We start from the raw sequence: 22508 nt of genomic DNA on the forward strand, positions 1-22508 counted from the left end.
CCTCACATCGGGCTCTAGGCTCAGTATGGAGTCTGCTTGAGTTGAGGTTCTTTCTTTTTTTTTTATTTGCTTTCCTTTTTTTTTAAGATTTTATTCATTCATTCGTTCATGAAAGACACACACAGAGAGAGAGGCAGAGACACAGGCAGAGGGAGAAGCAGGCTCCATGCAGGGAGCCCGATGTGGGACTTGATCCCGGGTCTCCAAGATCACGCCAAAGGCAGGGGTTAAACCGCTGAGCCACCCAGGGATCCCTTGAGGTTCTTTCTCCATCTCCCTCTGTCCCTCCCATTCATGCTTGCTCTCTCAAATAAGTAAATAAATATTTAAAAATTTTTTTAAAGAGTCCCACAGAAAGGTGAACAATGCAGGCCTGTGTATAAAGGTCAGTTCTTAGCTACTATCATATATTGTATCCCAGGATGATTTCTGATTCTGCAGTATTGGCTCCTCAGAAGTGCTGAATCGGTAAATTCAGGGTTCCTCTATTTGACAATCTGCTGCTCTACAGAGTTTCATGATAGGACTTCTTAAGAAAAGAATACAATCTGAAGAAATCAAAGAGTTGTCAAGTGCCCAGCAGAGTAGTGACAGATCTGGGATTAGCTGTTAGAATTTTAGCCACCTGGCTTGCTTACAGTTTTCACTTATTTAGGTTTTTCATTCTGAATTTGAAGGCTGAGTGCTGATATAGATGGAAATATTAAATTTCATGTTATATCTCTTTTATGCAAAACAAACTATACAATAATGAAATTTTCTTTTCCTCCTTCTTTTTTTAATACAGTGGGATGCATCCTGCTTTTACATTGGAGCTCACCCCTGTGGCTTGGATTTATCACTGTAGCATCTGTGTCCAATCTATGTGTTAACTAGAAATCAAGGGAAGACATGAGGAGGTTTGTTTACTGCAAGGTGGTTCTAGCCACTTCACTGATGTGGGTTCTTGTTGACGTCTTCTTACTCCTGTACTTCAGTGAATGTAACAAATGTGATGACAAGAAGGAGAGATCCCTGTTACCTGCACTCAGGGGTAAGTGCTTATGAAGCAAATGTTGCTTTTATAGAGATGAGAGTTGTGGTGACTCTTGACAAAACATGAAACTTTGAAATAGGGATTTTTTTTTAAAGCTATTGAGTTAGAAGAGCATTTTGTCAGAACTTTAAAGTCCATTTAACTGTGGGAAAGCTACTTTACTTTCTCAGCCTCAGGAGTCTTGTTGGAAGAAATGAGAAGAGTTAGCTAACCTCCAAGGTACCTTCCAATTTTAATAATTCCAGTGTTCGATGACGGTACAGAAGGAACAATTTTGTGAACATTCAAACTGGACTGAATTTAAAGTTTAGGCTTCCAGAAGGAAAAGCCCTTGGAGGCTAAACACATAACATAAAAGGGAAAAGCTACTGAAGTGAGATAGAGGAGATGGTAGCAAAAGGTAAGGACACATGACACACCTACAGATTTCCAAAAACAATAAAACAAACTTTTTTTTTTAAAACAAACAACTTTTTAAACAAAACATATATGGATGGCCAGATTCAATCTATGGGCACCAGATTGATGCCTTTATAATTTCAAGTACACAATTAACGTCACGTTAGCTCACTATTATATCCTTCATTATGGACCAGTTTCAATGACTACATAAGAAAGCTAATGATTTTTAAAGTGGTGATTTTTTTAAGTCAAGTTACAGGGATTCATTTTCTGCAGTAATTCCAAATAACTTTCTCTATGCTTTTTGTTAACAACTTCTAGATTTATTAAAATATTTCCATAATACTCCTAGTATAGGGGTGCTTCTAACATACTTAGGATGCTTGAAATTAGTTTTATTATCATTGAATTAAATATTGTTTTTCTTGAAATCTAGTTTATATTAATTCTCTACTTAGCAAAAGTTTTTTTTTTTAATAAATATAACAAAAGACAAGCTTTGAGACCCATTTGGAATGTTTGTACCTTTTGGAAAAGAGAATCTAAATTACTGACATGAGTTCTGCCTTTGTTTAATGGATGTAGTTTACTTTTAATGCTACAGATATTTTTGAGGTTATTCATTAATCAAAGTATGTGAATAAACATAATTTCATTGATACTATTTGGTTATATGAGGCTTAGGAAACACAGAAGAGTGTTTCCAAAAATTAGTTTTGTTAAAAGAGTATTTTCAACTTTTCTTTCACTTTAGATTGCAGTAATGCTCTTGCTCAGTTGAAGAAATTCTATCTTCCTCTTTTTCAAAATGAGTTTGACTCACTGTAATTTTTGACTGGCAAAAAAAATTGAAAGTACATTGGAAGTGACTGAGCCTAGACCCATTTAGGTAGTTTATATGCATATTTTATGCCTTTATGCTATAATTATTCAAAGAGGAGAACTTTATGAGTCTATCAATTTTTGATAGATGAACATGGGGATTGATATGCTCATCTTTGGTTAAAATCCCAGAAAAAAATCCTCCTTCTCTACTTCTTTGTTAAATCAGTTGAGCTGCTGCTTGGCTGAAAGTGGAAATGTGTTTTGGTGGATCTCATCAGTTTGGAATGATCACTTTGTCATTTGTTGAATAGAGCCATCTAGATTGGTCACAAAAATATGTCATCGTCTGATTCAGCAAAACTATGACAGCTTATTCTGCAAGTACAAAAAAGTACAGCTTTGCTGATTTAAGTGCTTAATGCTCAGTCTTAAATCTCAAAATGTGAAATTTAATGATGCAAGGCAAAAGTAGTAATTTTTCCTCATACTTAAGTTGTAAAATTAAACTGTATTCTCCTTATTTTTAAGACTTGTTTAATGTTGTACATTAATATTTGTCTTGAACAAATGGAAATGACTTTAGGGTTTTAATTGTATTTTCTATTGTTATTTATTATTTTAGAATATTAACTTTATTTAGGAATGGTGCCACACATTTAATATTTTATATACAGGCAGGTGATGCCGTGTAAACTGTACTTGACTGAAAATTTCATGTTCTGCTAAAAACTGGCTTTTTGACTTAAAAAAAGTTGATCCTTCTGGTCTTATGTGTCTCCATTATTTAAAAAAAAAAGGGTTTGGAGTAGGTGGTTTCTCAGATCTCTTTTAGTCCTAAATTTTAAACAGTTTTAAGTACCCAGAATGAGCATACACTATGAATTAATTTTTGAGATACACTTATTTATTTATCAATTCCTCAATTATTTAAGTACCATTAAATCAACATTTTGTACACCTTAAATTTACATAATGTTCTGCATCAATTATATCTAGAAAAAGAAAAGAAAGGAAAGGAAGAGAAAAGAACATAGCTCAGAGATGGAAAACGGAAAGGAAAGTACTAGAATTTTTATGAAATAACAGAAACGGGATACTTCTGAATGAGAAAACTGCAGAGCTCTTATAAAATTAGAGTAATTAAGACTGTAGTATTGGTACAAGGGGTCACAATGGGTAGACAAATTACTTAATAGAATAGCATAGAGACTCTAGAACTCTAGAAGTAGACTTACACATGTTGGACATTCAGAATATGGCAGGAGTGCTGCAGATCAGTGTGGGGAGAGATTTCTTCAATAAATGGATCTGGAAATAAGATGGTAATCCATGTGGAAAATATGAAGTTGGATGCCTAACGCATGTAATAAATCAAGATAAACTTTGGATTTATTAAAGTCAACAATAAAACTAGAATTTTTAGTTGAAAAAAATTAATTTCTTTCAGAAGTGTTCTATAGTTTTTAGGGTATAGTCCTTTACCTCTTTGGTTAGGTTTATTCCTAGGTATCTTATGCTTTTGGGTGCAATTGTCAATGGAATGGACTCCTTAATTTCTCTTCAGTCTCATTGTTAGTGTATAGAAATGCTACTGACTTCTAGGCATTGATTTTGTATCCTGCCATGCTGCCAAATTGCTGTATGAGATCTAGCAATCTTGGGGTGGAGTCTTTTGGATTTTCTATGTAGAGTATCATGTCATCGGTGAAGAGGGAGAGTTTGACTTCTTCTTTGCCAATTTGAATAAATTTTATTTATTTTTGTTGCCTGATTGCTGAGGCTAGGACTTCCAGTACTATGTTGAATAGCAGTGGTGAGAGTGGACATCCCTGTCTTGTTCCTGATCTTAGGGGAAAGGCTCCAAGTGCTTCCCCATTGAGAATGATATTTGCTGTGGGCTTTTCGTAAATGGCTTTAAGATGTTCAGGAATGTTCCCTCTATCCCTACACTCTGAAGAGTTTTGATCAGGAGTGGATGCTGTATTTTGTCAAATGCTTCCTCTGCATCTAATGAGAGGATCATATGGTTCTTGGTTTTTCTCTTGCTGATATGATGAATCACATTGATTGTTTTACGAGTGTGGAACCAGCCTTGTGTCCCGGGAATAAATCCTACTTGGTCATGGTGAATAATTTTCTTAATGTGTTGTTGGATCCTATTGGCTAGGATCTTGTTGAGAATTTTTGCATCCATGTTCATCAGGGATATTGGTCTATAAATCTCCTTTTTGGTGGGGTCTTTTTCTGGTTTTGGAATTAAGGTGATGCTGGCCTCATAGAACGAATTTGGAAGTACTCCATCTCTTTCTATCTTTCCAAACAGCTTTAGTAGAATAGGTATGATTTCTTCTTTAAACGTTTGATAGAATTCCCCTGGGAAGCCATCTAGCCCTGGACTTTTGTGTCTTGGGAGGTTTTTGATGACTGCTTCAATTTCCTCCCTGGTTATTGGCCTGTTCAGATTTTCTATTTCTTCCTGTTCCAGTTTTGGTAGTTTGCGGATTCCTCAGAGTTAAAAATAAACCAGCCCTATGACCCAGCAATTGCACTGCTGGGGATTTACCCCAAAGATACAGATGCAATGAAACGCCGGGACACCTGCACCCCGATGTTTCTAGCAGCAATGTCCACAATAGCCAAACTGTGGAAGGAGCCTCGGTGTCCATCGAAAGATGATGGATAGAGAAGATGTGGTTTATGTATACAATGGAATATTACTCAGCCATTAGAGATGCCAAATACCCACCATTTGCTTCAACATGGATGGAACTGGAGGGTATTATGCTGAGTGAAATAAGTCAATCGGAGAAGGACAAACATTATATGGTCTCATTCATTTGGGGAATATAAATAATAGTGAAAGGGAATAGAGGGGAAGGGAGATGAAATGGTAAGAAATATTAGAAAGGGAGACAGAACATGGAAGACTCCTAACTCTGGGAAATGAACTAGGGGTGGTGGAAGGGGAAGAGGGCGGGGGGTGGGGGTGACTGGGTGGCGGGCACTGAGGGGGGCACTTGATGGGATGAACACTGGGTGTTATTCTGTATGTTGGCAAGTTGAACACCAATAAAAAATAAATTTATTATTAAAAAAAGAAAGAAAAAATAAGCATTTATAAGACCTTGAATTAAGGAAAAATTCTAAAATACTACGCAAAAAACATTGAACATAAAAGGAAATATGGATAAATTTGACCATATTAAAGTTGAGAAAGTGTTTCATTAAAATATACCTTAAAAGAGTAGTTACAAACTGTAGATGTTAAAAGAAATATATATATACACACACTATTATTAATAAAAAAAAGTACAAATAACCCAATTGGAAGAAATGTGTGATAGGAATGAATAGATAGTTCTTAGAAAAGGAAACACATATAGCAACAAAAACTTATGAAGGAAAAATTAACATCAATAGTGATCAGAAAAACACAGACCAAAGCTATCAGGACATATTTATATCCATTCAATTGGCAAAAATTAAATTTACTGATAATACCAACTGTAAGAAGTGATATATCTCACATTTTTAAAAGATTGATTGATTGATTGATTGATTGATTTGAGAGAGAGAATGAGAGAGTGAGGACAAGGTAGGGAGGAGCAGAGGGAGAGGGAGAGACAAGTCCTAAGTAGACTTTGTGCTAAGTGTGGAGCCTAACACAGGGGATCAAGGACCCCAGATAATGCCCTGAGTCGAAACCAAGAGTCAGTCACTTAACTGACTGAGCCACCCAGATCTCCACATTTTTATAATAATTTTAGTTAGCAGTTCCTTATTCCTGAAATCTGAACATTCACATATAACCCATCACTCATAGTCATACACTCAAAATTTCTTCCACATAGACAAATATTTCATAGCACTACTATTTATAAAAATAAAACTGAAAATAATCTTTAGACCTATCAGTTAGAAAGCTGATGAATGAACTGTGATATTTCAGTATGAGAATAATATATGTTAGTTAAAATGAATATATGAATGAAGTTTGATAATATAATAGTTATATCCCTCAAAGATGATAAATAACATGATATAGTTTGAAAAACTAAAACCAACTAAAATTTAGAAATAGACATTTTAAGAATATAGAGATGCAACAAGACTATATAAAGCAAGCAAGATCAATTATGATAATGGAATTTAGGGTGTTTATTGTCATGTGTTAGGTGAGGTAGGTGCATGAATTGGGGATGAATATTTTGACTAAATATGGGGCATTAGTAGTGTCCTAGTTTGTTTTTTATGTGGGTTTGATTTGTTATTGTATTTCACGGGTAACTAAATGAATAAGATCCACTGAATGGATTTAAAAATTGGGAAGCCACCAAATGGATTTCAAAGACATAGCAGACACAATCACATTAGTGTTAGGAAAAGATCACTATGGATTCAGTGTGGAGAACGGATTGAAGAAGAGCCATTCTCTTTAGGGAGGCTGAGTAGGAAGGCATGGTAGTGTCCCATGAATTCGGTGTAGGCCGTGATGCCTACTTAGAGCAGAGGAGTGGTCGTGAGGTGTGATGGAAGTGGTCAAAATGAAAAGATATTTGAAATATGGGAGCTGGATGCATGTCTGGCTCTGGCAGGTGTAGGATACAGGAATGTCAAGGAACTCTTGGGTTTCTGAGGGCGTTATTTGGTTCAATGTCCTGAGAGGGGAATAATGTAGGAGGAGATGATTTGAGGGTGGACATAGAGTTTATTTTAGATGTGTTGAATTTTAGACACCTGCTAGGCAACTGAATGGTATTGTTCAGTAGGAAGTTGGCTACATTATTAAATTCCAAATGTCAAACTTAACCATCACTTCTATGGAGTTTTTTTCTAAAATGAATTGCATTTTTCTATTTTATTGAAGAATGAAGCATATACAATATAATTAAATCTTTGTTACTGAGTCAGAATTATAATTTTCACATATCAATTGTTGAATAATGTGGTTTTTAAAGAAGATTATTTCAGAGATTTTATGGGAGCATGTAGGCCTGTTTCAATATTAAATACAGACATATAAATCCTTTTTATTTTCCTATTTTCTAAATGATTTCTTTTTGGTAACATAAGTACTTGTTAGGGGAGCATGTTAACTTTTTCATTCTTCTCTGGGGCCACTTAGAATTAAAATGCACTGAAGGATATTTCTAACTCCTAACTGGTATGGAATGCTAACTAGTGATCCTCCCAAGCTGGAACAATTAGATATTTGAACGAAGAGATATTTAAAACGACCAGTGTTTCTGCAGTCCATCTAGAAACACTTTGGACAAATTTGAAGTTGTGTGATAGGTTTGCATCAGCAATCTACTGTAGTGGATCCTACTCCTGGCTGACCCACTAAGGGCCTATGGTTGAGGGCAAGTTAATTGATCTTTCTGGGCTTCAGTTGCCATCTGTCGAATGAAATGAATATGAGTCATGATTTTTAAAAATCCTGGTCTTCAAATGAATGATTGTATGTTCTATGAAACTATGGCAAGTAATCTCTTTCACTATCTAACTTTGGTCAATCCATAAATAATGCATGGTCTGAGATGAGAAGTAGTGACATGGAAGTGATATGATGGAAGGATTTTGCTTAGAAACCCCAAAGACGGGGGCACATGGGTGGCTCAGTCAGTTAATTGTTGGACTCGTGATTTCAGCTCAGGTCATAATCTCAGGGGTCATGAGATCAAGCCCTGTGTTGGGCTTCACACTTAGGGGGGAGTGCTCAAGATTTTACAAAAAGGGGCGGTATCTAAGTAGGAATTGTTGCTTATATGTAAACAAAGATAAGTACATAGCCAGTAATGATCATAGTAACAATAATTATAAGATGTTAACTATTCTAAATTATTTCAAATGTTAACTCATTAATTTTTTTACCAAAAAAATCTGTGGAGTATTCTTTTTTTAATATGAAGAAACTAAAAAGAAAAGAAAAGAAAATATGAAGAAACTGAGTCAGAGTGAGCGTATGGGAAAAACACTCCTGTGTTTTCCTTTACTCATACATACAGTACCACTAACACCAAATGTGTGGGCTCTTTTTCCACAGGAAGCAATTGTCTATATCAGCTGAGTGTCTCATAATTCTGAGACTATCTACTCGGTGTTAACATCCGACCTCACAAGATAAGGGCTCCGTCCCATAGGACTGCCACACTTCAGATAACCAAGGCAAGGCCCAAATTGTCACTTGTACTTCTGACTCACCAGCTACAAATTGGAATTTCCTTCATCCTCTTTAATATTGATTTTCTAGAATGTCTCACAGAAATCCGGGAAATGCGTACTTACATTTATCAGTTTATTACGAAAAATGCAATAAAGGACATGAACAAGGAACCAGATGAAGAGATGCATAGGCTGAAATTGAGAAGGATCCCAAAGGAAGGAGCTTCTGTCCCCACTGGAGTTGGGTGTGCCACCTCCTGTCAGGTAGATGTGTTCACCAAACCAGAAGCTCTCTGATCCCCATACTTCTAGGATTTTTATGGAGGCCACATCACAAAGAAATGATCAGTCATTAACTTAATCTCCAGCCTCTCTCCCCTTCCGAGAGGATAGGAGTGAGGCTGAAAGTTACAAGCTTGTAATCATGGCGTGGTGTTTCTGATGACCAGCTCCCAGCAAAGAGCCATTTAGGAGCCCACTGTTCTTGCCTCATTAGAACAAAAGACACTCCTTCTTTTTTTCTATTTTATTTTTTAAATTCAAATTCAAATTAGCATTTAGCAGAGTATTGGTTTCAGGAGTAGAATTTAGTGATGTATCACTTATATAACCCCCAAAGCTCATTCCAACAAGTGCCCTCCTTAATACTCATCACCTATTTACCCCATCTTCCCAACCACCTCCCTTCCATCAACCCTCCCTTACAACAGACACTTCTATCAATTGTAAGGGATTTAGGAGTTCCGTGTCAAAGACCAAATATTAGAGCAAGAGATGCTCCTAGTGGTCTTACCACTTAGGAAATTACAAGAGTTAGAGATGCTCTCTGCTAAGAACTGGAGGCAGAGACTGCATATGTATAGTTATATGTATAAAATTTCTTTTTTTCCATGGTGAGGTTAAGGGGGAGGGCCAGAATTTTCACAACCAGTAGAGTAGGATTTGGTTATTAAGGTGTTAGTTATTAACACTTTAATTAAGTAAAGGATTTCGTTATCAATAAACGTCAGTTTGTACGAGAGCTCAGGTATCATGCTTTCATCTGGCTACCAGTATGGCGTACATATGCTGAAAACTTGCAGTGCCTGTTTTGTCCTCACTCAGCGCACTGTGGACACCTGCCAGGTCTCCCTGGTTAGTAGGATGTATAAATTCCAGTCAGGAAAATATTTCCTAGAGATCCTCTGATTTCGGATCATTAATAGAGCAGTATCACCTTATCTGGCATTTTAAGCTTTTGAAAAGTTACTGTTAACCACTTGTGTACCCTTAAGACCTTCTCACTGCTGCTCTGATTTGAGGGAAATCAAGAAAATGAATGGAATTGCTGACCAGTAACCCAATTTTGTACTTCTTTGTTTCCCTTCATCCCGCCTGGGAGAGTAGCTGAGTTCCACCCCACCCCCCCTTCATAAACCCAAGGACACAGATCACCTTATTCTCTTGGAAACTTGACAGGGGACTATTGCATCAGCCTTTCCTTTATTTCTTTCTAGATGATCTCCTCATAACATTAACACCTACCCATGCAGTCATTTATTAAACACTGGATGTTTGTTGATTTTGTTTGATTAACCTTTGGTGCTTCAGAGAAGAGTTCCTGTGTGCAAGTGTGAGGGAAGTCTGAAAACTGGTGAGGTAAAGTATTAAAACTAACATCAAATTTCCCTTAATATTATTTTTTTTAAATATGGTGTCATGTATTGGGGGTAGGGTAGATGAATGTGATTGATTAAAATGTGTTGTTGTCAGTATTGGAATTGCCCTTAATAAATTAGGATGACAGGGACGCCGGGGTGGCTCAGCGGTTGAGCGTCTGCCTTCAGCCCAGGTTGTGACCCTGGAGTCCCAGGATTGAGTCCTGCATCGGGCTCCTTGCATGGAGCCTGCTTCTCCCTCTGCCTGTGTCTTTGGCTCTCTGTCTCTGTCTTTCATGAATAAATAAATTCTTAAAAATAATAATAAATAAATTAGGATGACCGCTGGAACTTTCAGGTGACAATATTTATAGTCATTCCAAAAGTAAGGCATATAGACACAGTTTGGATGGAGAACATAGATTTCCCAGATAATTTTCAATCAAATTTATAAATAGTGTTCAAAAATCTACAGGCCTTATAAAATTATGACCTTTGATATTTGCTTTGGACTTCTTACTTTATCCACAAGTCCCTCTGATCCCTCTGCCGGTCCACATAGACATATTAATGTTAGGAATGAAAATAAATTGTTATAAGGAGCAATCATTAAGTTTACTGTGTCAGATGTTTTATATATACTGTTTTGATGAATTCTCAACATAGCATTGGGACAGGTATTATTATCCTCATTTTCATATGTGACACTGAGGCCTACAAAGGCAGATTAAATTCCCCGAGATTGAATAACCAGTAAGAGCGAAGAAAGAGCTCATAAACTGGTTTGTCAGACTTCTGAACCCAGACTTTGAGTCAGATTCCCAGCCCTCGAATGAGGTGCGCCCACACTCGTTTTAGGCAAAACAGTCTTAAGATTTATATGCTAATTTGTGAAATATTTACACAACTAGGGATGTTTCTGGAGTACATAGGAGATGGCCACTGATCCTGCGTAAAAAATACCTTATTTAATATACTTAAGAGAAAAGTATCCTGACAGGCTCCCCTTGCCTTATTTCAGGCTTCGGCAGTCTTGTGCCTCTTGAACCCCTGCAGCAGGGAGGACTTCTGTGGCAGTTTCCCCCGCAGCTCTCCTGGGGCCAAGCTCTGAAGTCTTAGAACAAATAGTTAAAAGTCCTGAAGAGCAGTGAAGCGTTATTTTTTTCCCCCAAACTTAATAGGACCAATTGATAAAATTCTTTAATCCATTTATTTAATAAAAGTCCCAGGCTGGCTGCTCTGAAACCGACGGAATCTAAGCACAGAGCATAGGCCTCACACCCTGGGACTCTGCTCCGCGGGGAGGCCCTGCCCTGCCCTGCCCTGCCCTGCCCTGCCCTGGGGAGTAGGGCCACGTGCATGTGTGAGCACGCGAGGCCGTGGACGGGGGAGCAAATCAAGTACCCGACGAAAGCTATTCCCTTTTGCAAAGTGAGGATATGAGAGAGCAGTGAATCGGTTGATTGAAGCAGAATCAGACATAAAGGGAATGTCTAGATTTTAGGTTGATAGTTGGAATAGAGACAAATTTAAAGGACCTTCTCTAGAAAATGGGGAACCGCTGAAAGTTTCTGGAAAAGGAAAGGTGTGTTGATTGTCAGCTGAGGTTTAGAAGGAGAATGCAATGCTGTTAGTTATACGTGCAAGACATTTTTATCTTTATATAAATGAAGACTCAGACATTAGCGTTTTATTCATTCATTAAAACTACTTGAGTTTAATGGTAAGTAAATGGAATATTAAGTCATTTAAATTGTTCACTTTGCAAATTATTTGGTAGGAACAAGAATGTTTTCCGTTTCCGAATTTAGATGTTGTTTTAGAAAGTTCACTGGTCAAAATCTTTACTAATTTAGTATTAAATAAGCTGAAACAATTCTTTCCGGGAACACTGGAATCCTTGATTTGCATCAGAGCAGGGGACAGGAAGATAAAGAAGCCACTCTTGTTTTCATGTTGAGCAAGGGAGAAAGGGATTCAGAATCCTGTGAATGAAATGTCAGCCTATCAAGACTGTACTATCAGGAAGACAGAGAATATGTGATATTAAAAGAAAAAAAATGAATAAGACGTTATCTGTCTTTTGAGGGCAAGATCTGATTTTCAATTCCGTAAAGACTTGAATTGATTTAGTAGAGGGTGGTAGGCAAAATTATATACCAAATAGCCCACCAACACTGTGGGGATGGGCAAATTTGATCTCTAACGACTGGAAACCATTTTTGCTGAAGGGCTATGTTTCAGCAGAAAGATAACAGCTAAGTAGAATTTTTTTCAGTTTTGTCCTCTTCTATCCTTAGCACCTGAAACATTGCCTGGCTCATAGTGGGTGTTGAGTGAATAATTATTAAGTGAATGAAATGAATGCTTGACATGCTTGATACTTCCCAAGGGTTCTCATGGATATAGAATGTTCAGTTTAACTTGATGCTTAAAGATATTTGAAATAATTATCATGGCAAAATTATTTTTATATTTATTATTTATATACTTAGTCTAAACTATTTCTTTTATCCTTTATTGGTGCATATAATATGCTTTGTAGCCCAAATGAACACATTGATAGCCAGGGGACTATCTTTTTCCTTCCGAATCTAGCCTGTGTTGCCCTGTGTGTACTGTCTCTGTGAGGCAGACTACACCTGCGCAGTCCACTTCCTCCGCTCTAGATGCAGACAGCCACTGATCTGGTTTTGTGACTATTGCTTAGTTTTACTTATTCAAGAAAATCTGATGAATGAAGACGAACAGTATGAACTCCTCTGTATCTGGCTACTTTCACTCAGCATAAGGGTTTTGAGATTAATCCAAGCTATTAATTGTTTCAGTGGTTATTGCTGAGAAGTATCCTGTCACTTACTGTACAGACTACAGTTTGTTTACTCTTTCACCTGATGGTGGGCATTTGGGTTTGTTCCACGGCTGTTATGAATAAAGCTGCTGCATTTGTACAAGGATCCTTGTGTGGACATATGTTTTCACAACTCTTGGGTAAATATCAAGTAGTGGTAGTGCTGAGTCATATGCTAAGCGTATTCTAATTTGGTAAAATAATGCCAGTTTATTTTTTTAGGTTGTTAAACTATTTGCTATTCCCATCAGTGACATAAGAGATATCTGGCCAAAAAACTTCATAGGCAGTGCTTTTAATTTTAGCTATTTCAGTAAACTTGTGATAATATCTCATTTGATTTAATTTTTGTGGCCTAGTAACTAGTGATATTGAGTAACTTTGCATTTTTTCTTGCCAGTCTCTTTTATGAAATATCTATCAAATTATTTTGCCTATTTTGTACTTGAGTTGTTTGTGGCTTACTTTTTAAAATTATTTAAAAGGTATCTTTCAGAGAACAGAGATTTTTAACTTTGATGAAGTCTGGTGTATCATTTTTATTACTTTTATTGTTCTTTTTGTATCCTACCTAAGAAATTTTTGCCTATGCCAAGGCCATGATGACTTTTTTTAATCTCTCTGTTTTTCTTAGATGATTTATGGTTTTAGCCTTTAAGCTTTGAGTTAATTTTTGGGTACGGTGTGAGGAGAGTCAAGATTACTTTTTTCCTAAAATAAAAACCCAGCTGTTCTTGAAATATTTGTTTTTTGTTTTTTGTTTTTTTGTTTTTTTTTTTAATTAATTTTTATTGGTGTTCAATTTACCAACATACAGAAAAACACCCAGTGCTCATCATAAAGAAGATGTGGTTTATGTATACAAAGGAAATATTTGTTTTTTGAAGATAAAAAGGGCATGGATTTTAGAAAGAAGCATGATATTTTCATGTAATATTCCTCAGTATATAGCTATATACTTTCCTATTTCTTACATGAATGATTCAATTATAAATATTTGAGTTCACTTTCTAGCATTCACTGGATATTATATGTAAAGCATGTAAATTTTGTTATATAACTTGAAAAGTACCCAAATGTTACTAACCAAATCTTTAAATGTTTTGTTTTGAAGGCAAATGAAAATCTAACATGAAACTATGTTTAAAAAAAGTACTATTTTTTCTGATAATAAAATCAATAAGTATTTATTGTAGAAAACATTTAAATACAAATAAAAATAAAGAAGAAAAATAACCAAGAATTCAACCTAAAAATTGGCATCATAAAACAAAATTTAATATTTTTATTTTTTTGATTAACATAGCATAAGCATTTTGTTCTGCATGAAACATTTATTCAAAGCATGATTTTAATGGCTGCATAAATTTTATCATATATATATATACTAAAATTCATAATTAAGTACTTTTTATTACTTTTTTTTGTAAATTACTTCTAATTTTTTATTACCACAAAGTAATGTCATAAAACATTTTTAGGAAGTTTGAGAATATTGAAAATGTTGCTGATTACATTCTTAGGCTAGATTCATGGTTATGGAATTTACCTTTTTAACGGCATACATACTTTTAAAAGGCTCTTCATAGATATATCTAATGCTTTCCTGGAAAGGCACTCTTCACATCTCATCATCAGCGTATGAAAACACTTATGTCACCACAATATTTATAATTTTAATTAGAGTACTTTCTTTTTTTAAGATTTATTTATTTATTTGAGAGAGGGAGAGCGTGAGAAAACAGGGAGGATGGACAGAGGAATAGAGAAACTGAGAGTATCTTGAGCAGCCCCCTGCTGAGCATGGAGCCCAGGGGATGTGGGGCTCCATCTCGCGACCCTGAGATCATGAACTCAGCTGAAATCAAGAGTCAGACACTTAGCTGACTGATCACCCAGCACCCCTAATTAAAGTACTATCTAATCACAATTTTTTAAAGGATTCCCCTTTTATTGCACTTACACTTAAATTTTACCATTAAGCACTGAGTATAAGTATGATGTACAGATTTTTGAAATGAAGATAAATGAACGTTGGCTTAAAAATGTGATATATAAGCCACTGTAGATATATTCAACAATGACAAAATCTAGGTAGTGGTGAAATTCTGTCTCTATACTGTGACACAGTAAGAGTAAACTCTATGGAGACAGGAAGAAAAATAAAAAAACTTTGGGCTGCATTCGGAGGAAAAAATTGTTCAGGAGAGGTCTTTGTAATCACCAGTTCTTTTAAGTTTTTCTGTTTTTAAACTTGTTTTTACATTGAGTGATCTGATTTATATGTATTTTATGTTTTGTATAGGAATGAGGATGTATTATTTTCAGTAATTGTGATATATCTTTCCCCTCATTACTGATTCATAATGTTAAAATGAACATGTGAGGGGCGCCTGGGTGGCTCAGTCAGTTAAGCGTCTGCCTTCCACTCAGGTCATCATCTCAGGGGGAGCCTGCTTCTCTCGTTCCATCCCTCCCCTGCTTGTGCTCTCTCTCTCGCTTTCTCTAATAAATAAATAAAATCTTTAAAAAAATGAACATGTGGAGAATCGTTCTATTTACCAAGGTCTTCATATCTACATGTTTATTTGATTCCATTGATTTGTCTTCTAAATCATATCTCAGAGCTAAGCTATTTTGATTATTTAACTTTCTGTTATCTGATGAAACACTTGACGAGTTTGCAGACTGCTTTACTGTGGAGAATGAGAATACTGCAGTTCCAATCTTGGCTTTGCCAGTCAGCGTGTTCTCCATTCTATCTTGACCTGTAAAATGAGAGGCTTGGTGCAGACCTATTATTTTTCTGTATTTGAGAATCAATTTTTTTTCATGATAACAAAGGGAAATAGTATGTTACAACTGAATCTTACCATATTTAAATATAAAAAAGGTATGATAAATAAAATGAGGCTGTGGAAATATATAGAATATGCATCTAAAAGCTCTCTTTGGCATTACTGTTACCAATATCCTGTATCTTTTTTGTTTTACACTTTTTGTAAATATATTCATATGTATTTTCTTATAGGTCTGTCATACTGATTCCATTATGTTAGTACAATAAGTGGGGATATAATATAAAATATTATAATGGCAAGAAGATTGATGTTATGGTTTTAAGATCTGGATTACATTATGGTTCTGTACTTAACCAAAAATGTGATCCAGATAGAATTTCACTTCTCTCTTTTAAGGATTAAATAGGTATGTTAAACAAATTTCTTTAAAAATCATAAAAGGCTCTACAGTGAGACATTAGTACACAATATTTACATGGAGTTATTAGCTCTAAAAGCAAAACCTTGTTCCTTTAAGTAAAAATGCTTTTCAAATATTGTTATTATTAAAAATCACTTATATATAATATATGATTCCTTCTCTGGAAGGTTATTCTTTCACGTTACAGTAACACATAATATTTATTTTAAAAATGTTTTTTAAATGTAGAAGAATATCAGAAAGGATATGAAAAACACCTACAAGTTAGACACATACAGACTATTTTAATTAAAATTTCGGTTTATTTCTTTATATTTCTAATGGGGATCTTATTTCATATATCCTGCTTTAGTATGTATAAATATATATATTTAAATTCAGTTTGCCAACATATAGTATAACGCCCAATGCTCTCTCAATTTATATTTTGCATAGTTATCTGCATCATCAAATATTCCTTAAAACAATTTTATTGGCTGTACATTATTCTAATATATCATAATTTGTTATTATATATTTCATTATTAATGCACCTATTCTGAGCATGCCTAATTCTACCTATTATTTATTATATGAGCTGTGAACTAGATCTCAAAAGATTAGATTCCAGGAGGTGAGAAATTGTTCTTGAGGAAATTGGCACTCTTGCTGAATTGGAAGGATTGTGTGCATTAACATCTTCACCATCATTAGAGCTACCACTTATTGTCTCCTTTATGCCAAGTCTTAAACTCCCAGCACCATGTGCCATGTCATTAAGTCTTCAGATATCTCTATGGAGAAGTTAAGAGAGAATTATCTTTTTTTTTTTTTTTGTTCTCAGTGTCTTTGAATAAACTCTCTTAAATACAGACCATACCAGTCAGGTTCTTTCTACAGTGACTTCACCAAAAATGCTTTTATGAACACTACTCTATGAAGTCTCCATCTTGCTAAATCCAAATGCCACTTCTCAGCCTTTATATTCTTGACTGTGAGTAATATCTGAAACAGTTAATCATTTCTACCTCCTGTAATACTTTGTTCTTATCTTAAAGGCTATCACACTCTCCTGAGTTTTTCCCTTTCTGAGTGCTCCTTCTCAAGCTCCTTTACAAGCTCTTTCTCTCACCTTACCTGTGAGTGTTGACCTAGCCTGGGAGGTGGGATTCAATTAATTTATCTGTTCTTTATTATGCTTATTCCTTTAGCAATCTCATCTAATCTGATTTCTATGCTTTATGGTCTTATAATTTTAAACTTCCAAATTCATATATCCATCTCACACTTTTCACCTATTTTTTAGACATTTATGACAAAGGCTTACTTGATATAAGTCTGTTGGATTCTGAGAGATATCTCAGACTTACTTACTGAGTTTAAAATGTGTACTTCTGATCTTCCCTCACAAACTTCTCTACCTATAGTCTTTTCTTTCAGTTTTTAGCAGCCTCAACACTCCAGTTGCTTAAACCAAAAATCTTAATCATCCATAATTTTTCTCTTTCTCCCACATTCCGTTTTAGCAGGTCCTATTTATTCTTCCTTCAAATATATTCAGAATTCAAACACTTCTCACCAATTCACTGATTTCCCTGCTTCTATCCTTGTTCACCTTTCATCTATGCTCAGCAGACCAGCTAGAGTGATATATTTTTTCAGTTTTATCATTTTTTAAAATATTTATTTATTTATTTACTTATTTATTTATGAGAGATACACAATGAGAGAGGCAGAGACACAGGCAGAGGGAGAAGCAGGCTCAAGGCAGAACTCGATCCCAGGACTCCAGGATCATGACTTGAGCCAAAGGCAGATGCTCAACCACTGAGCCACCCAGGTGCCCCTAGAATGATTCTTTTAAAACCTAAATCACATCATGCCATTCCTATGCCAGTGGCTCTCTGGCATTCAGAGTAAAAATGGCCTAACCAAGTTCTATAACTCCTGTGCTTAAATCACCAAAATTTCAAGTCCTATTAATGTACCCTAGTTCATTCTACTCCATTTACCCTGACTTTTTTGCTGTTCTTGGAATATGTCACCTCAGGGCCTTTGAATTTACTGACTTTTCTGTCTGTAATGTTCTATCTCTAGTTGTCTTCATGTCTTATTTTTTCCTTTCACTTTTTTTTGACATTTCCTCAAATATAACTGATAGAGCGTGGGCTTCATGTCATCTACGATTTGAAAATATAAATTGTTCCTTATCCATGAACTTTTCTTTCTTTTTTGTTTTGTTTTCCCCTACTGCATTTTTTTTACCACCTGAAATATTATATATTTTTCTTATTTACATGACTTTCTTTTATTGTCTCCCTCCTCCTGACAACATCATCAGTCTATGTAGTTTAGTGCTATGATTCTGGTGCCTATGAGTACCTGGAACATCAGAGGCAAGGAATACTGAATGATTACTTGCTTTATGCTATCATGATGAAAGGATCTGTAGAGCAAAAATTTAACTTTTGTCCCAAAAATAAATTACCACTGGAGAGAATCATTTCAAGACTCTAACTAGAAATCTTTACAGAATATAAATAGTATATAAACATGATCAATATATAAAGGAAGCATGAAGTTTTCAAATATCGGTTTTCCACAGCTAAAAGCATAATGCTTTTTTCACATAACTTTATAATATTAATAAAAATGTGTGTATTATCATATGTACTATTTTTCATATTTAATATAAATTATATCAAACAAATTGGTGTTATGAGTTGAGTAGTGTCTGGAAAGAAATCATACCTACATAGAATCTCTGAATGTGACCTTATTAGGAAATGGAATCTTTGCACGTGTAGTTATTAAGAGATCATACTGGATTAGGGTGGACCCTCAATGCAAGCCTGGTATCCTTAAAAGAGACAGAATGAACAGAGAGAGACATACAGGAAGGAGACCATGAAAATGAAAAGAAGACCATGTGAAAATAGAGGCAGAGATTAGAATTATGCTGCCACAAGTCAAGCAGTACCTTCCAGAAGCTGGAAGAGGCAAAGAAAAGAGCCTTGGAAAAGAGTATGGCCCTGCTGACAACCTGATTTTGAACTTCTAGCCTCCAGAACTGTGAGAGAATAAGTTTTGGTTTGTTTAAGGTACTACTGAGTTTGTGGTAATTTGTTATGGTGGCCCTAGGAAACAACTACTAGTAACCATTTTTAAAAATGTTTCTTGGTCTTAAAAATACAGGAAGAGTAAAGTCATGGCTTGTTTCAAATCACAAAGTAGTTCAGTCAAGATACTGAAGATGATATTAAGAGATCTTCATCAAGATTGAAGATGCAGAGACCTGGGTGGCTCAGTGGTTGAGTTCTGCTTTTGGCTCAGGTCATGATCCCCAGGTCCTAGGATCGACTCATGCTTGGGAGCCTGCTTCTCCCTCTGCCTGTGTCTCTGCCTCTCTCTGTGTCTCTCATGAATAAATAAATAAAATCTTTAAAAAAATTTGAAGATGCTACTACAAATACACTTCTCCAATCTTTCTAACCTTAATATTAGGATAAAAAATAAAATATTTCAGTGTTCTATGAAGATATGGATATATATTTAAGAAAGTCACCCACCTATAGTAGAAAATAAGTTAGGAAATATTGAGAATATACAGAAGTTTACTAACTTTATAAACAGACTTCTGGAGTGATCATTTATATTTTTTAATTTGAAGTTCTCACTTCTCATGACCAAAGGAGCTACAAATGAATCGGAAGCTATGTCATAATATGTGCATGTAATTCTTCATAATAGGTTCACAGAATAAACTTAGTATGGATCACTTGGGGTAATCTATGAAATAGCCTTATTGATAGAACTCATATAACACTTTAGAATTGGTACCCTTATGACAAAGAGCAAATGAAAAGAATGATGTAAAGATAGTTATTGAGTGAACTTGTAAAAATCTTAGAAATCATCCACCCTATCTTCAAATTTCTCAAAATTTTCAATGACACAAAATACATTTTTCAAACCAAATTTTATGTAAATATAATTTATCAATAAAATAAATGATAAAACTCCTATCTGTGAAGGCGAGATAAGTGGTCCATAGTCTTTTTGTTGTGGTGGTGGTTGTTGTTAAAGGAAATGGAGATCCAAGAAAGTGGATCAGTTGTCAAAATTAGACTAGTACTAGAGGCCAAGCTAAATCTACTGAAAGCCTTGAAGATTCCAACCTAGTGCCCTGTTCAGAAATTATAGTCCCCATGAAAGGGCCTGTACAGTTTGCAACCTGCCTTTGCCCTCATGAGTTTTATAATATTTCTCCCTGAAATTTATCACTATTATTATATCTGCTGTACCCAGTATCATTTAAAGTTATTGATGTTTACCAAAAATTACCCAAAATCCACGAATATAATTTTTTGATGTGCTCTGTTGGAATACATATTTTATAGTTCAATTACTAGAAAATCACCTAAGATTTCTGCAATCCTAAACTGAAGGTAACCCATTTTTTCCCTCTCAATCTACCTAATGCCTTATCTAAACTTCGTCCATTATAATCTCTTTGTTTTCAGCTATTTGTGTGCACTTTTTGTTGTTCTCACTAAGGGCACTTTGTATTTAGGATAAGATCCATCTGTGACTCAGGAAACCATCTGCCAGAGTGTCTTTCATAGAGCAGGTATAGAACCACCATTTGGTGAATGAATAAACTTTGATCTAGTTTGGATACCCTTTTCTACTTTTGCTTTATAGTGGTTCTTTGAAGATATGTAAGTTGTCTGTGCTATTCTCATGCCCACCGAGTGGAATGAAATGAGCATGGCTATATATAGATGATCTTATCTCTTGACATAAAATGTCTGGAAGAGTCTGTTGATGGCTGTTATGAACATTGTGTGCTCTCAATAAATATTTTTTGGATGAACATTTATAATGGGTCTGCATTTCAAAAGCTGAAGACTAATTTGATGCTGCCAATGATTTATAGACTTTGCTTTGACTAGTTCCTGAAATTATCTTTGGCTTGTTCTTTTTTCTTTGAACTATCTTGCTGCCTTGATGTTCTTCTCCTTCCAATCTATTCTACACACTGATGGCAGATAAATCTTACTGAAACACTGCTTTGATGCTGTTACTTGCCTTCTCAGTGTCCTTCAATAACTTCCTACTAATGGCAGTTCAAAGTCATAACTCCTTACTCTGGCACTAGAGGTTTTCTATAGTCTGACCACTGCCCAAAATTCTAGTCTTAGCTTTAAATGCTTTACAAAATATTTAATGTATGGTGGTTAACACATGGATCTTAGTGTGAGAAGATCTGCATTTTAATCCTAAATCTGTCATTTCCTAAATATGTGACCTTGTACAATTCATTTGCCATTATGAGTTTCAGCTTCTTCATTTTGAAAATGGGAATGATGACTGCATTTCTTTAATTCCTTCCTTCAGTAAATGTCTGTTGGGTGCCTACTATGTGCTAGGTACTTCTCTGGATATTGGGATAAATCAGTTAACACAATAGACATAATTATTGTGGAGCTTACATGCTAGAGCGGAGAGTAGACAATAAATAGAAAAAATGAATAAGAAACCTATAGAGTATTCTAGAAGGTATAAGTACTATGAAAAAAACTGTAGGTGAGTATCAAGGATTGGGAGGAGGTGGTGGTGAAGAGGAGGGATGGAAGTCAGCCTTGGAACAACTGAGGGATTCTTCCTATCTTGCTTTCTGGAAATCAAGGAGCTCCCAAAAGAATTCAGATTTTAGAGATAAAACTGATTCAAGCTTTCTATTACTTGTTTTGTCTGAAGATCCTAGGGAATTGTAGTTATGTGTAAGGAAAAGAAATTGGTTTTGACAGTTTAATATTCCTAGGCCTTTATAATGGAAAATAGTCTAGATGAAGAAGTGAGCTTTTTTCCTTACATGATGAGTGAGAGACGTTCAGAATTCTTGATTAGTATATTGTATGGATATCACTCTTAGAAGAGATAACATTTTATATCATTCTCTGCTTTGCCTATGATTGTCTTTGTTGTTTTCCTTTTGTTTGTGTATAAATGCACAAATCAGGTAGGGGAAAAGGCAAATTTGGGCAATGTATTTATTCTGAATTTTAATTCAAGGCAATCTATATCTTCGACATTATTGTTCTTGTGTGTGTGTGATTATACCCCTGTCATGGCCTTCCTTGGCAGTAGACTAAAACCCAAATTTTTATTGTACCTTGAAGTCTGTGGATTATTGGTTAACACTGGATGCGTATCAGATTCACTGGAGAGCTGAAAAACAAATGCTTGTGTTTGAACACCACTTCCTCCTCTTTTTTGCTGATTTAATTGGTCTCTGATGGAACATAGGCATTGGTGCTTTCTAAAATTCTTCAGATGATTTAATATGCAACCTGGCAGGGAACCATTGATTTAAAGTGATCTAGCC

The 22508-nt window shown here is 35.3% G+C and overlaps 1 protein-coding gene across 9 annotated transcripts in view; it reads left to right on the top strand.

Annotated features, from left to right (window-relative positions):
* The window catches only part of GALNT13 (polypeptide N-acetylgalactosaminyltransferase 13), a 520926-nt gene that overhangs the window by 79556 nt on the left and 418862 nt on the right, over window positions 1-22508 (top strand). For 4 of the 9 annotated variants that reach the window (XM_072751535.1, XM_072751533.1, XM_072751534.1 and 1 more), the window contains exon 3: window positions 788-1033. In XM_072751535.1, the coding sequence (XP_072607636.1) occupies window positions 892-1033 (142 nt within the window). In that variant the 5' untranslated portion in view covers window positions 788-891. Of the gene's footprint in view, window positions 1-787; window positions 1034-9961; window positions 10067-22508 lie in introns of those variants that run through there. The other 5 variants (XM_072751537.1, XM_072751541.1, XM_072751536.1 and 2 more) reach the window with 5 other exon arrangements.

Source organism: Vulpes vulpes, chromosome 3 (assembly GCF_048418805.1).
Source record: "Vulpes vulpes isolate BD-2025 chromosome 3, VulVul3, whole genome shotgun sequence".
Lineage (NCBI taxonomy): Eukaryota > Metazoa > Chordata > Mammalia > Carnivora > Canidae > Vulpes > Vulpes vulpes.